Here is a 16,149-nt window from a genome sequence, read left to right as displayed (position 1 = left end):
GGTTCAACATAGTATTCCAAGGCTTTCCTTTCCAATGTGCAAGACAGGCCTCAAACTCACTCTCTGATCTACTAACAATTGCTCTTAAGCAACTCAACTCCTACAGTTACCTGCAGCTTCCCACAGGCAGAATGCCAAGTCACTCTGACTTTAGCGCACCTGTGCTTTTCATATTTTACATTTTTCAAAGAGAGAATCTTCCATACTTCCCATACTTCTTGTGAGGCCAGTAGTGTCCCAAATAGTGTGTCACTTTTCAGTCTTTGTTTATTGTGCAGTATATGGAGTTCCTAGTCTCATTGCCAGAAGGTCATTAATATTTTTTACTAAAAAACCTCATGTAATTCCATTTTTATAAAAATAATTGACCTCTAGCTATCCATCTCTGTATATGTATGTATAGATTTTTTTTTAGATGCTGGCCAGGCATGATGGCTCAAATCTGTAATCCTAGCACTTTGGGACGCTGAGGCGAGCAGATCACTTGAGCAAAGGAACTCGAGACCTGCCTGGGAAACATGGTGAAACTTTTTCTCTACCAAAAAACAAAACAAAACAAAAAAATTAGCTGAGCATGGTGATGCATGCCTGTAATCCCAGCTACCTGGGAAGCTGAGGTGGGAGGATCACCTGAGCCCAGGGAGGTCAAGGCAGCAGTAAACTGTGATGGTACCACTGCACTCCAGCCTGGACAACAAAGTGAGACTCTGTCTCAGAAAAAAAAGATGCCTGGAATTATAATTATCTAGTATCAGTGATGGCTATTTCTGAGTAATTATGTAACAAGCCTATATTGTTTTTACAAGAGTAGAATGTTTTTTTGAAACAAAACTAAAAAAGAAACAGTTATGCACAGCTTAACAACAGGGCTGCTTTCTGAGAAATGCATGGCCAGGCAATTTCATTGTTATAGAGTGTACTTACACACATCGAAATGGTAGAGCTTACTACACACCTGGGCTATACGATACAGCCTATTGCTCCTAGGCAATGAACTTGTACAGTGTATTACTGTACTGAATGCCGTAAGCAATTGTAACACAATGGTAAGTATTTGTGTATCTAAACATAGAAAAGGTGCAGTAAAAATGTATTCTAATTTTATGGGTCCACCATCATATACACAGTCCACTACTGACCAAAATATCGTATGACACATGACTATATTCTAAGATGTTAACAGTGGTCAGTTTGGGGTGGTAGAGATACAATTTTTTTTATATATTCATTTTTAAATTTAAAAGATCAACTGTTTGACATTTATCAATGCAAATGTTGTAGTTACAACCATAGTTTGTAACTAAGGTTTTGCCTTACAAACTAAGGCAAAACTCCACTTTCTGCACAATAACCAAAGACCACTCTTTGGGACCCTACTGGCCTCACAAGAACTACGGGGAGTCTCTAATGGTTCTCTCTGAAAGACGTAAAAACATTTTCACGTTTTTATGAAACAACAAAATTTCACATTAACTCGTTAGTACAAAGCTCTTTGTAAGAAGTAACCACAACAACATTGCTGTTTTTTTATTACAAAACATGACAACTACTTTGCAGTACAGAAAGTCTTCATTTAATGATGTCTATAGTCTCTTGGAAATTGCTACTTTAAGGCAAACAATGTATAATGAAAACAATTTTACCATAGGTTAATTGATAATAAACAAGAACTAACTTCCTACAGCACATTTCTAGTCACAAAATCTTCACCAAACTTCTAAATAAAACCCAAAACACTTTTCCTATTATTATTATTATTTGAGTCGGAGTCTTGCTCTGTCACCCAGTCTGGAGAACAGTGGCACGATCTTAGCTCACTGTAACCTCTGCCTCCCAGGTTCAAGCAATTCTCCTGCCTCAGCCTCCTGAAGTAGCTGGGACTACAAGCACCTGCCATCATGCCCGGCTCATTTTTGTATTTTTACTAGAGACAAGGGTTTCACCATGTTGACCAGGCTGGTCTTGAACTCTTGGCCTAAGGTGATCCACCTGCCTCCGAGTCTCAAAGTGCTGGGATCACAGGCAGGAGCCACCACGGCCCACCCACTTTTATTATTAAACATTGAAATAAATGTGAGCTCTACATACATTTAAGGAAGATTAGTAAAAAGATAACTATCTGCTTATTTTAGTTCAGGGTCACAGGTGGCTGGAGCCCAACCTGGAAACTCAGTGCACAAGGTGGGAACCACCCCTGGACAGGGATGCCGCTTCATCGCAGGTTGCACGCACCCTCACAGCACACTCACTTGGACTGGGACCATTCAGACATGCCCGTTCACCTGCTGTGCACATCCTTGGGAAGTGGGAGAAAGGCAGAGGGCCTGGAGAAAGCCCAGGTAGACAGGGGGAGAACATGTAAACTCCACTCAGACAGGAGCCTCAGCCAGGAATCGATGTTTTTCTCATCAGTTATAAAAACACTGAACAAAAGGATGTCATTCAAGGACCTATTACATAATTTTGGCTCAACGGCAAAGATGGTTTTCAGGGAAATGTTTCCATAATACAGAGTGCTATTACATTTGATGCAGACCAGAGTAATCCTTGATACAGGTAAAGTTCTGTTACAAAGAACAATGCTAGTAAAGAGCTCTTTATGGAAGATCAGATGACCAACACAGGTATGGTTTTGCTGGTCTGGCTAGAAGCAGTGCCTCTGGAGATCATTTTTTAAATAACTGTTGCCTCTACAAAAGATGGCCTGATGCTTAGAGCTGAGTTAAACGGTCCTTTTTCTATTGTTCTGTCTTGCCATCAAGCAGCAATGATCCTTCAGCCCATCTCTTCCTTCAAACACCAAAAGCATCTAAACAAAAACCAACCAAGCTATCTACTAGAATTAAAACTTGGGAAAACATCCAAGAAAAGGAAAAAAAAAGTAATGGAAGTGGCGATGTGTATATAACACCTTCTTTAAAGCACCTCTTTTCCCTTGCTGATTCTAAAGAAGGGAGGCACCAGCTCTAGGTCCTAAAGCCTGGAAATCATATTTCTTGCATTCAATTTTACATTTCACTGTACCTGAAAAACCTACAGACATCTTGAGACTCCTCCTAATGAAAATTTACCTGAATGATATCATCACTTGCCTCTGTTTTCTCTAAGGGAAATGCCACTCATTTTCAATTTCTCTTTCTTCTCCCATACGGCATCAACTTGCCCCTATCTCTACAGTCTGTCTTTAAACGTTACTGTTTCCTCATTTCTATAACCCTAGAAGGTCCTGGATGCCTGGATTGAAACAACTGTCTCTTATAAAGCTCCGTTCGATTGGTATTTCCTGCATTTCTACAAAAGCAATAAGAATTATCTTCCACAAACAGCTGTTTTCAATAATAAGGAAACTCAGTTCTGTGACTAAGCTAAACATTCCTTCTGTTCCCCGAGGTCTCCAGTGGTTCCTAGTTGCTAGTCATATCAAACTGAAACTTGCAGATACTGTTTATTAGGTCATTTATGAATTGCTCTGAGTACTCTCAGCTATCTGCCCCTACTGTTTCACATATTCAAATTTATTTTTATTCCATTTGGTCAGCAACAAGACTCAAAAGTAACCCTGAACCCAACATCGTGGAAAGCCGTATCGGTCATAGAATACCTACAAGGGAGTATTTTAGGAGAGAAATAAATTCGTATGTTTAAGCTGCTAGCATTTTTGTGGCCACTACCATCATAACTTGTGGATGCACCTCATTCTAACCGATCTACCGATCTTTAGAGGTTTAATTTGCTACTTCCCCTGTCCCATTAAGAATATTCCCCCTGATTTCTTATTTTTCCCCACCCCAACCCCAAACTGTCAGTTTTCTTTCTTCCTTTAAAATACAGTCTCAGATTCAAATGCCACATGGAATTGGTTAGTATTGCCAAGTTTACTTAATCCAATTAATCTTTTTTGAACACAAACACACACATCTATATATCTAGTATATATTCATATAGAAAGCAGGTACATAAAATAAAAAAATAGATTTTTAAACAAATTTATTACAGATGTTACATCCAAATATTCACTGTTCACTTTAAATTGTACTCTTACTATAGATTTACTATAATAATGCCATCATTGACTAAAGTTTTTTTAGAATATCTTTTCATGAAACAGACTTAAAAGCACATGGTAGCAAGATCCCATCTTGTAAAAATATTTGAGTCAGCTGGGTGTGGCGCTGTGTGCCTGTAGTCCCAGCTACTTGGTAGGCTGAGGCAGGATGATTACTTGAGTCGAGCAGTTCAAGGCTGCAGTGAGTCATTATCACACCACTACACTCCAGCCGGGATGACAGAGCAAGACCCTGTCTCAAAAGAAAAAGAAAAAGCACACAGCACAAGTTATAGCCTCCATTTGCGCAGAATTACAGCCAATTTACTTACCAGGCTTAGAACAATGTCTGGCATTGTGGTAAGCAGACACTCAATATGTGTTTGTGTATTAAAAAAAAAACAAATTGTAGCAAAACTTCATTTGAAGGTGGATTCACTTGTTTTAAATAGTCAAAAGCCATTCGTAGTTCTGTGTAGTGAATAAGACATGTCATAAAGATGGGGACTATCATTTTAGGTTTAAAAATGTAATCTGTAACTACAAAACAATAAACTAGAGTTTCTTGCATAAATCATAAAATCAGAGTTGGGTTACTTCTGTATCAATTTAGGAACTCGTTTTCTAAGCTCACAATTCACCAGGCCAAGTTTGTTCCAGTTTCAGGGCATCTGCCCTGCTGTTCCCTCTGCCTGATACACAAGCATACCTTGAAGACACTGTGGCAGGTTGCGTTCCAGATCACTGCAATAAAGCAGATATTGCAATAAAGTGACTCACACAAAATTTTGTTTCCCAGTGCATATGTTATGTTTACACCAGACTGAAGTCTACTTAGTAGACTAAGTATGCAATACCATGTTGCCTAAAAAATACATATACATAACTTAATTGAAAAATATTGCTAATTTTAAAAGGTTGACATGGGGAGGCCTAGGCAGGCAAATCATGAGGTCAGGAGTTCGAGACCAGTGTGGCTGACATGGTGAAATCCCATCTCTACTAAATATACAAAAAAAAAAAAAAAAAAAGAAAATCAGCTGGGCATATTGGCAGGTGCTTGTAGTCCCAGCTACTCAGGAGGCTGAGGCAAGAGAATTGCTTGAACCTGGGAGATGAGGGTTGCGGTGAGCCAAGATTGCACCACCGCACTCCAGTTCGGGCGACAGAGTGAGACTCCATCTCAAAAAAGAGAAAAGGCTGACAATCATCTGAGCCTTCAGGGAGTCATCATCTTTTTGTGAGTGGAGGGACTCACCTCCATGTTGAGGGCTGCTGACAAATCAGGGTGGTTGTTGCTGAAGGTTGGGATGGCTGTGGTAATTTTTTAAAGTAAGACAACAATAAAGCCTGCAAATACCAACTGACCCTTTCACAAAAGATTTATCTGTGCCGGGCGCGGTGGCTCAAGCCTGTAATCCCAGCACTTTGGGACGCCGAGGCGGGTGGATCACGAGGTCAAGAGATCGAGACCATCCTGGTCAGCATGGTGAAACCCTGTCTCTACTAAAGGTGCAAAAAATTAGCTGGGCATGGCGGTGCGTGCCTGTAATCCCAGCTACTCGGGAGGCTGAGGCCGGAGAATTGCCTGAACCCAGGAGGCGGAGGTTGCGGTGAGCCGAGATCGCGCCATTGCACTCCAGCCTGGGTAACAAGAGTGAAACTCCGTCTCAAAAAAAAAAAAAAAAAAAAGATTTATCTGTAGCATGTAGTGCTGTTTGATGGCATTTTACTCACAGTAGGACTTCTTTCAAAATTGGAGTCAATCCTCTCTAATCCTGCCACTACTTTATCTACTAAGTTTATGTAATATTCTGAATTCTTTGTTGGCAGTCCAACAATGTTCACAGTGTCTTCACAGGTGTAGATTTCATCTCAAGAAACCACTTTCTTTGCTCATCCATAAGAAGTACCTCCTCATCTGTTCAAGTTTGGTCATGAGATTGCAGCAATCCAGTCACATCTTCAGGCTCCACTTCTAACTCTAGTTTTCTTGCTATTTCCATCACATCTGCAGAGTCTTCCTCCACTGAAGTCTTGAACCCCTCAAAGTCATCCATGAGATTTAGAATTCACTTCTTTCAAACTCCTGTTAACGTTGACATTTTGACTTCCTCCCATGAATCACATGTTCTTTAACGACATCTCGAATGGTGAATCTTTTCCAGAAGGTTTTTAATTTACTTTGCTCAGATCCATCAGGGAAATCACTACCTATGGCAGCTATAGCCTTATGAAATGTATTTCTTTAGTAGTAAGACTTGAAAGTTGAAATCCCTCTTTGATCCATGGGCTGAAGAATAAACACTGTGTTAACAGGCATGAAAACAACATTAAGCTCCTTGTACATCTCCATCAAAACTCTTGGGTGACCAGGTGCATTGCCAATGAGCGGTAATATTTTTAAAGGAATCTTAAGGGCACTAAAATTTTTGGAATGGTAAAGGAGCAGTTGGCTTCAACTTAAAGTCACCAGTTGCCTTAGTTCCTAACAAGAGAGTCAGCCTGTCTTTTGAAGCTTTGAAGCCAGGCATTGACTTCTCCTTTCTAGCTATGAGAGTCCCAGATGTCATCTTTTTCCAACAAAAGCCTATTTCATCTGCTTTTCATCAAACTGAAAATCTGTTTAGTGTAGCTGCCTTCATCAATTACCTTAGCTAGATCTTCCAGATAACTTGATAGAGCTTCTCCATCTGCACTTGCTGCTTCACTTGCACTTTGATGTTATGGTGGCAGCTGCTTTCCTTAAACCTCATGAACTAACCTCTGCTAGCTTCAAGCTTTTCTTCTGAAGTTTCCCCATCTCTCTTGTCTTTGTAGAATTAAAGACAGTTAGAACCTTGTTCTGGATTAGGCTTTGTTTTAATGGAATATTGGAGCTAGTTGGATCTTCTATCTAGACCACGCAACCTTTCTCCATATCAGCAACAATGATAGTACATTATTATCATCCCTGTATTCACTGTATTCTAATTTCCTTCACGAACTTTCCCTTTACATTCATAACTTAGCTAACTGTATGGCACAGGAGGCCTACCTTTCAGCCTATTTCAGCTTTCAACATGCCTTCCTTACTAAGTTTAATCATTTCAAGCTTTCGAATTAAAGTGAGAAACATGCGACTCTTCCTTACACTTGGAACACTTATGGGCCATTGTAGGGTTATTAATTGGCTTAATTTCAATATTGTTGATTCTCAGGGGCTAGGGAGACCCAAGGAGAGAGAAAGAGATGGGGGTTCATGAAGCAGTCAGAACACACACAACACATATCAGTAAGCATGCTGGTCTTCTACAGGCATGGTTTGTGGTACCCCAAAACAATTATAATAGTAATATCTGAGATTACTGATCATAGATCACCATGACATATAATAAAGAAAAAGTTTAAAATATTGCAGGAACTACCAAAATGGGACACAGACAGAAAGTATACACATGCTATCAGAAAAATGGCACCCATAAACTTCTTGGGTACAGACTGGCCACAAACCTTCAATTTATAAAAATTGCAGTATCTGTGAAGCACAATAAAGCAAAGTGCAATCAGTCGAGTTATGCCTGTACGCGGGTTGCTCCCTCACTTCATTCAGGTCTATTTAAAGGTTCACTTCTGCTAAAAGGCCTTCTCTCACTACGTGACCTAAAATAAAGCCATCCCGGTCACTCTCTGTTCCCTGACTCTGCTTTCCTTTTCTTTATAGGACTTGCTATTATCTGACATATTTTATCTATCTTGTGCTTGTGGCAGAAAAATTCTAGTCCCTGTCACTAGAATGTTAGTTCCATGATAAAAGAAAATTTATTCACTCCTATAGCTCCAAATTTCTGCAGAATATCCAAATTTTAAACAAATTCAATAATTATGTGTTTATAATGAAAGAGGAAAGAACTGATAAAAGAAATGGAAGAAGGAAGAGTAACAAAGGTAACACTGAATAAGCAAAAGGGGGGAAGAAACTCTGAATGAGTCATAATCGGTTATTCTTCTCTGTTACTCTGTTTTTAGGATCAATTTGAATTAAAGACTCCCACGAGAAAATTTCAAAATGAGTGGCTCTTTTGGATATTTATTTCAAAAGAATCAGATACCCTAAAGAAAGAAATTCCACCACTCTCAGAAGCAGGTAGGTAGCATTTGCTACTATAATTACAATGGCTATCCTCTTTCAGTGTCTATCTCTCCGATCCCAAGTATGGATGTTCACTTAATGTCCCATTGGGTGACCATTTGAAACTCTTGATTAAGTCAGAAAAGTACTTGAATGATTTTCAGCAAGATTAACTTGTGTTGGGATTACTAGTAACATTGTTAAATGTTTGCACTTAACTGACATTTGGAATTACCTGTTTGTACTGAATACAAAGAGACAGTTCTCTAAGTCACATTTCATTAATGTTTTGCTTCCTTAAACTGTCCATTCCTCATACACAGCTTATCAACAGGGGTTCTACTGGAGAAGTTAGAGCAAAAAGATTTAAGTTTTGGCAAATTTGATAGAAAAGATGACAGCATTTTTCTACTGATGTCTATTATAACATTATATGCAAATCCCTTTTTTATAAAAGTTCAGTAGTCCATATTCAAAATTTTAAGCAAAGGAAAGAGTACAAAGTATTGTCCTAGAAGAACGTTTAGGACTCTGAGGGATATTTTTTAAAATTTCAATTATTTGATATATATTATAGGATCAAAGAGACCTCATACACACATATCCACACACCTAGTCTTAGAAAACTGTACGCCTTCACCTTCTAGTTAAGGATAAAACCTTAAAATTGAATCACAATGCCAAATAGGGTAGTAACTAGTTTAATAACTTAAAAGCTCAAAGACATTTTATTTGAATCTAAGATAACCGCATTCAGAAAATAGTCATAAAATTGGGCCAGGCACAGTGGCTCACACCTGTAATCCCATTATTTTGGGAGGCCAAGGCAGGAGGATCACTTGAGGTCAGGAGTTCGAGACCAGCCTGGGCAACATGGTGAAACCCCGTCTCTAATAAAAATACAAAAATTAGCCAGGCATGGTGGTGGGTTCCTGTGATCGCAGCTATTCAGGAGGCTGAGGGAGAATTGCTTGAACCCAGGAAGCAAAGGTTGCAGTGAGTCAAGATCATACCACTGCACTCCAGCCTGGGTGACAGAGCAAGATTCCGTCTCAAAAATAAATAAATAATGCAAAAACAAATAAACTTAAAAAAGTCATAAAATCTTCTACTGAATATTCTTCATCTTTGTTTTCTATAGTATGAAGCCTAGTATGGTAGTAGTAGTACTAAATAGTATAAAAATTTAGTACTAAAACATAATATTTTATATTTTTAAATCATTTTTAATACCAGTTACATTTAGGCCAGTGTTCATTATACATACTTTTATTATGTAGCCTTCCAAACTTAGGAAGCTTACACTTCTTCTCTGAAGCAGAAATATCTGGTGTGGGGGCAGAAGCACACGCTATCAGTGAGCTACTTGAACCAAATACTCTTTTAGAAAGCCACGTAGAGTAGGAGGTACGCTGCCTAGTCCGACATGCCACTTCCCTCTCTTTACACAGCAACTGTTCATCCATCAGCAATGTGATGACTTGCTTAGATTTTTCCCGGATATAGTAACCTGAAAAATATATTGAATCTGCTTAGAAAAGGAAATACTAGTTAAGGCTATAATTAATTTTTATTCTACAGAAATTTTTCTAAAAATAAAAATGTCAGCAGTGAAAAAACCTGCAGCAAGTAAAGAATTGCTGATAAGTATATTCCTCTACTTCAAAAGGTAAATAAATCATTAATAGGTGATAAAAATTATATACTGGCATTACATTTTTCAACTTTAAATACATTATTGGATTTTCCTTTTAAAAGCAATATATACTTTGCAATAGTCAAATAATATAGGCATACAAAGAAGGGGTATGAATTGGATCTAGATATACTGACCCAGATGTAGGTTCAGGACACATAGTTAAAGATTTAAAGCAACATACACAATATGATTTGAAGCTGTAAGGTATAGAGGAAAAGAAACCACTATATATGCATATGGAATAGAGAAGCAGATAGAGAATTACACACAGCTGTGGTTTGAATAGATCCCCTCCAAAATTCAGGTACTGCCAATGTGATAGCATAAGAGGTGATTATGCCATGAGGTCACCTCCTCTGTGAACAGTATAAAAGGTCCTTAATTTCAGGAACTCATTGCCTTCCACCTTCCGCCTCATTCCTTCTGCTCTAGCTACCCTGGTGCCTTATTCTGCAATCTGACCATGCTCTTCATCTCCTTAGAGCCATATTTTGGCTGCTGCTTCTGCTAGGAACTCTTTGTGTGGCTTGATCCCTGATTCATTCAGGTCTCTTCTCAAAAGTCACCTCCTCAGAGAATCACCCTTCTGTCTGCCCATCGCTCTCCATCCCCTTACCCTGCTTCCTTTTTCACCTTGGCATTCATCGCTACCTAGTATTATACGTTTATTGGTTTACTTACTTATTGGCTGTTTCCTCATCAAAAATACAAGCTCCATGAGGGGCAGAGAACTCTCATTTTAGACACTGGTATCTTCAGTGTCTCCAAGAGTGACTGGCATTCAGTAGATACTCAGTAAGTATGTACAAAGTGACCAAGGCGGGTGGATCACTTGAGGTCAGGAGTTTGAGACCAGACTGGACAACATGGTGAAACCTCGTCTCTACTAAAAACGCTAGCGAGGCATGGTGGCACATGCCTGTAATTCCAACTACTCAAGTGGCTGAGGGATGAGAATTGCTTGAACCCAGGAGGCGGAGGTTGCAGTGAGCTGAGATTGGGCCACTGCACTCCAGCCTTTCCAGCCTGGGTGACAGCATAAGACTCACTCTTAAAAAAAAAAAAAAAACTTTACTGAGTGAATTAATCAATAAAGGAACAAATTACCAATACCAAAAAGCTGCTGATTTTCTTCTTGACATAGTGTACATGAAACCAGATGGATGAAAAATACTAAATCGATTTACAACTTAGCTGCCTAAGAGAGTTGCTTGGTCTGAAATAATTTCTTGTAACACTGTTCTAATTAGGTTAGAACTAGAAACCATAGGACAGATGTGGAATATTCTCCTTGGAGTCTGTGTGGATTGGTGGAATTTAAGGACAGCTGCAATCATTCTAAGAGGCAGGCAGTTACACCAAGAAAAGAGCCAGTTGCAATAATGGAGGACTTCTCCCCAGACCATCAGAGCCCCTCCCTGAGGTAGCAGTCAGCAGCGCCAGGAAGATCAGGCTGCAGCAGTTCATCAAAAATAGGGAAGAAATAACCCAGAAGTGAGCTTCTGCCCACTACCCTGGCTTCCTATCACCCTAGAGATAGTAGGTACTTACCTGGCTGTTTGAAAGCATCAAAGTTGAAAGTGAGAAAATCCAAGAAGAGCCTAATAAACCTGCTTCAAGGATGAGTTAAATAACAGCAGCAGCAATAATTAGACAGCACCTACTTATTACTAAGCAATACGTTTCTGAAAAGAAAGGAGGACAGCATACTAAAAAGAAGTACTGAAAATAGAAAATTTAGGCAGCAAAAGAAAGAAATAGAGTTGGAAGTAGAAAACGTGGATTCTCTGAGATTAGAAATTAAACTATGCCAAAAGATCAATAGCCAAGGATATTATATAAAATACATCAAGATAAAAAGGTTGTTAGATGAGGTGCAGTTTTTTGGGTTTTGTTTGTTTGAGATGGAGTTGCCCAACGGCGCAATCTCAGCTCACTGCAACCTTCACCTCCTAGGTTCAAGCGATTCTCCTCCTTCAGCCTCCCCAATAGCTGGGGTGTGTGCTACCACACCCAGCTAATTTTTTTTTTTTTAAAGTAGAGAGGAGGTTTCACCATGTTAGCCAGGATGGTCTTGATCTCTTGACCTTGTGATCCACCTGCCTTGGCCTCCTATGCTGGGATTACAAGTGTAAGTCACTGCACCTGGCCTGGATGAGGTACAGTTTTAATTGGGAATCTTTTGGCTAAGTGACAGAAACTCCATTTGAACTGGGTAAGGCAAAAGTAAACAGGGGTTGCAGCTGAGCCTCGGGCACAGAGCTTTCCCCCTGCCATCTCTGCTTCTCTAGGAAATGCCTGCATTTTCTCTTCTTGCACATTGGCTCTTTTATCTGAAGGTGGTTATGGCCACCAGTAACTCTAGATTCACACTGCCACCTGCGAAGTCTCCTTCTTCCTTCCTTCAAATTTGGAGTATAAGAAGGACTCCAACTGGCTCAGTCTGAAACAGTCACATGCTCATCACCATGGCCATAGGGTGTGATGCTACAATTGGCAAACTCAATTAGAGCATGACAGGAGAGTGAGGATAGGATGCAGGTGATATAAAAATCAATAAATAGACAGCCAACTTGAGGAGTCCTCCCAAACAAACGAAAAGGACAAGGCGATGAAATTATTAGAGCAATTATGCAAGAAATCAAGATCCAAAGAAATTCATTTATACAGTCAGTCATTTCTGGAACATTTAAGTTTCAGGAAGTATTCTAAGCAATGGTGGTGCAAGTCAAAAAAACAAACAAAAAAAAAGACACAAGGTTCCTGCACTTGTGACACTTACACTGTAGCTGGTTGAAACAGCCAATAATCATCAACAAAATAATTTCAGACAAAAATCAGTACTCTAAAGGAAATAAAGAAGAGTGCTATGCTAGATGGCTAGACATTAATTTTGGGTGCAGTCATGGAAAGTCTTTCAGCGGAGTTAATATGGCTGAGTCTTGAACAGCAGAAGCAGCCAACTTTGCAGGCTGCTCAGGACAGGGTGTGCCAGACAGGGAACAGCTACAATTTCTTCCGGAAAGCCTTCCACCGACAGTGAACACCCCCTCCCAGTGTGCCCTACGCATAGACGTGGGCCTCTGACTTGGCCAGGCCCTGCTTTCATACACTCTCACAGCATCTTACCCTTGTCTTTTACAGCATTTCCACAGTTTGTAATTGCCCATTTGGTAACTGTCTTTTCCTTCCACTAAACTGACATCCATGAAGGCCAGTCTATGCTTGTTTGTTTAAGAGGCACTTAAGAATAAGTTTGTGAAATGAATGAATATGCCGAGAAAAAGTTTCCCAAATGCTGGGGAGAAATCTATATGTATGTTTAAAGCTGAACATCGTGTAAAGAGATTTGGAAATATGGCAAATTCAAAGATCTGGGATACTGAGATGCATAACTAGGAAAAATATGTATCACAAGATCTTTAGTAAAACAGGTACTAGGCTTTAAACAATCATAAAAATCTTCAAACTCCTGTCTCTATTCCTGACCCATAGCAAACCAAAATCTACTCTTCTTCCCATATTCCTTTCTCTGTGACTTTTATCTCCATTCTAAGTTAAAAATATGAACATATACCTCCCAAATTCAGTTATCCATGGCTATTGACTATACCCACTAATTATCTTCCAAATCCATTCTCTCCTCTTCACCTTGGTTCAGACCTTGATCATCTGTTACCCTTGGTGTCCTAAACTACTTAGGTAGTTTTAGTTTCCCTTTCAATCTACCCTCCACAATGCCTTCAGGGAATAGGGTAGGAGTAAGGAGGGAGGGGAGAAATATCTAAAATATCTGATCAAGTTTCCAGGTTAAAAAACCTCCAGTCAATTGCAGTGAGCTGAGATTGCACTACTGCACTCCAGCCTGAGTGACAAGAGTGAAACTCCATCTCGAAAAAAAAAACAAAAAAAAAACCCTCCAGTCAAGTTGGCACAGTAAATTCATACTTCAAAGTATCCCCCTATTCTGCTCCAAATACACAGCAATGACACTGCCAAAATCAAAAACAAGGTAACTCCCCCTCCCCCATGAGGCAGAAATATAAGAGAAATGAAAAAGCAGTGAGGAAGGCTAAAGCCAAGGGCTGCTTGATCTGGCATCCCAGAGTTCAGCTCCTCAGGTGTTAGGGAACCACAGCTGATTTCACTCTTTAATGTTATGTGGGCAGTGTTTGTGAGAGAAAGCTAGTAAGAAAAGGAAGAGAAAAAAAACAGCCATCAACTGCTTCCTGGGATATAACTTAGTTGTAGCTGTGGGTCTAAAAGCAGGAGGATACACATGCAGTCTTAATACTTGGAACTAAACTAAGCCTCCTGCTTGCTCAGTCCCTGGGTCTAGGACATTCTAGTATTACCACAGGGCATGTGTCTCAAGCCACCTTTATAAGGCATGTGCAGGAGGGAGTTTAGGAGACCTGGGTAGAGGGAACTGAAAAACCTTTATTTTATGAAAAAAACAAAGGAAAAAAATGAACATGAGTGGTTGTGGGGGGAAAACCTCCCACTCAAAATGACCTAAAAACTAAAATTCTACAACACATACATTAAAAATCTAATGCTAAGAAAATCAGCCAGTGAAATCAGCAATCTATGTAAGACCTCAAACTATAAGAATCCTAGAAGAAAACCCAGAAAACACCATTCTGGACATTGAACTTGGGAAAGAATTTATGACTGAGTCCTCAAAAGTAACTGCAATAAAAACAAAAAATTGACAAGTGGAACCTAATTCAACTAAAGAGTGTCTGCACAACAAAAGAAACTATCAGTGTAAAGAGACAACCTATAGAACGGGAGAAAATATTCACAAACTATGCATCTGAAAGAGGTCTGATCTTCAGAATTATAACTTAAACAATTCAACAAGCAAAAAGCAAAAACCCAACTGAAAAATGGGCAAAAGACATGAACAGTCACTTCTTAAAAGACATACAAGTGGCCAGAAAACATACAGAAAAAAATGTTCCACATCACTAATCATCAGAGAAATGCAAAGCAAAACCACAATGAGATACTACCTCACACCAGTCAGATTGGCTGTTATCAAAAAGCCAAAAAAACAACAGATGCTGGTGAGGCTGTGGAGAAAAGGGAACACTTGTATACTACTGGTGGGAATTTAATTTGGTCAGCCCTGGTGGAAAGCAGTTTGGAGATTTCTCAAAGGACTGAGAACTGGATTCAACCCAGCAATCTCATTACTGGGTATACATCCAAAAGAGAATACATCATTCTTCCAAAAATACACATGCACTTGTTATGTCCACTGCAGCACTATTCACAATAGACTGCACTATTCACCCCTAGACATAAAGATGACAACAGCAGAAATGGGACTACTGCAAGTGGGAGGAGAGAAGGGAGGCAAGGGTTGAAAAACGAACTACTGAGTACTACACTTAGTACATGGGTGATGGGATCAATCATACCCCAAACCTCAGCATCACGCAGTGTATCCAGGTAACAAACCTGCACATGTACCCTCTGAATCTAAAATAAAAGTTGAAATTGTAAAATAAATAAATAAATATCAGCAATCAAAATATAAATTCATGTCAAATGAAATCAATATTTCTGTAAGATCCTCTACAGAATCGATATTCTATGATTTTAAAACCCTCTAACAAAGATTTTTAAATAAAGAGATTAATACATGACTCATCTTGCCAACAAGGGATATGAAACAAAACAAAGGCAGATATGAAACAAGAACAGATGGATATGAAAAGAATCAATTAAAAATCCTAGAAATGAAAACTACCATCATTGAGATTTCTTTAAAAAGTCAACATCCAAGATAAAAACCAGACTAGAACAGCTGAAGACAGATTTGGGAATTGGAAAACAGTATTTATTTATTTTCGAGATAGAGTCTCAGTCTGCCACCTAGGCCGGAGTGCAACGGCACAATCTCAGTTCACTGCAACCTCCGCTTCCTGGATTCAAGCCATTCTCCTGCCTCAGCCTCCTGAGTGGCTGGGATTATACACCACCAGGCCCAGCTAATTTTTATATGTTTAGTATTTTTGCCATGTTGGCCAGGCTGCTCTGCAACTCCTGGCCTCAAGAGATCTGCCTGCCTCGGCCTCCCAAAGTGCTGGGATTAGAGGCATGAGCCACCACGTCCAGCCAACTGGAGAACAGTACTAAGGAATTCTCCCAAAATACAGCACAGGGAGGCAACAAGATTTAAAAGATTAATTAAAAGGTATAAAGAATAGATTGTAGACCCCAATATTCATCTAGAGAAACTTTCAAAAGATAACTAAGTTAAGAGTAAAAAAGCAACACTCT

The 16,149-nt window shown here is 39.4% G+C and overlaps 1 protein-coding gene across 2 annotated transcripts in view; it reads right to left on the bottom strand.

Annotated features, from left to right (window-relative positions):
* The window catches only part of ENTHD1 (ENTH domain containing 1), a 121,725-nt gene that overhangs the window by 91,330 nt on the left and 14,246 nt on the right, over window positions 1-16,149 (bottom strand). The window contains exon 2 of one of the 2 annotated variants that reach the window (XM_010343431.2): window positions 9,424-9,666. In XM_010343431.2, the coding sequence (XP_010341733.1) occupies window positions 9,424-9,666 (243 nt within the window). Of the gene's footprint in view, window positions 1-9,423; window positions 9,667-16,149 lie in introns of those variants that run through there. The other variant, XR_012515479.1, reaches the window with a different exon arrangement.

The sequence above is a fragment of the Saimiri boliviensis genome, chromosome 21 (genome assembly GCF_048565385.1).
Source record: "Saimiri boliviensis isolate mSaiBol1 chromosome 21, mSaiBol1.pri, whole genome shotgun sequence".
NCBI classification, from domain to species: Eukaryota; Metazoa; Chordata; class Mammalia; order Primates; family Cebidae; genus Saimiri; species Saimiri boliviensis.
The sequence above is the reverse complement of the archived record's forward strand: the minus strand, read 5'-3'. Positions and strand labels throughout refer to the sequence as shown.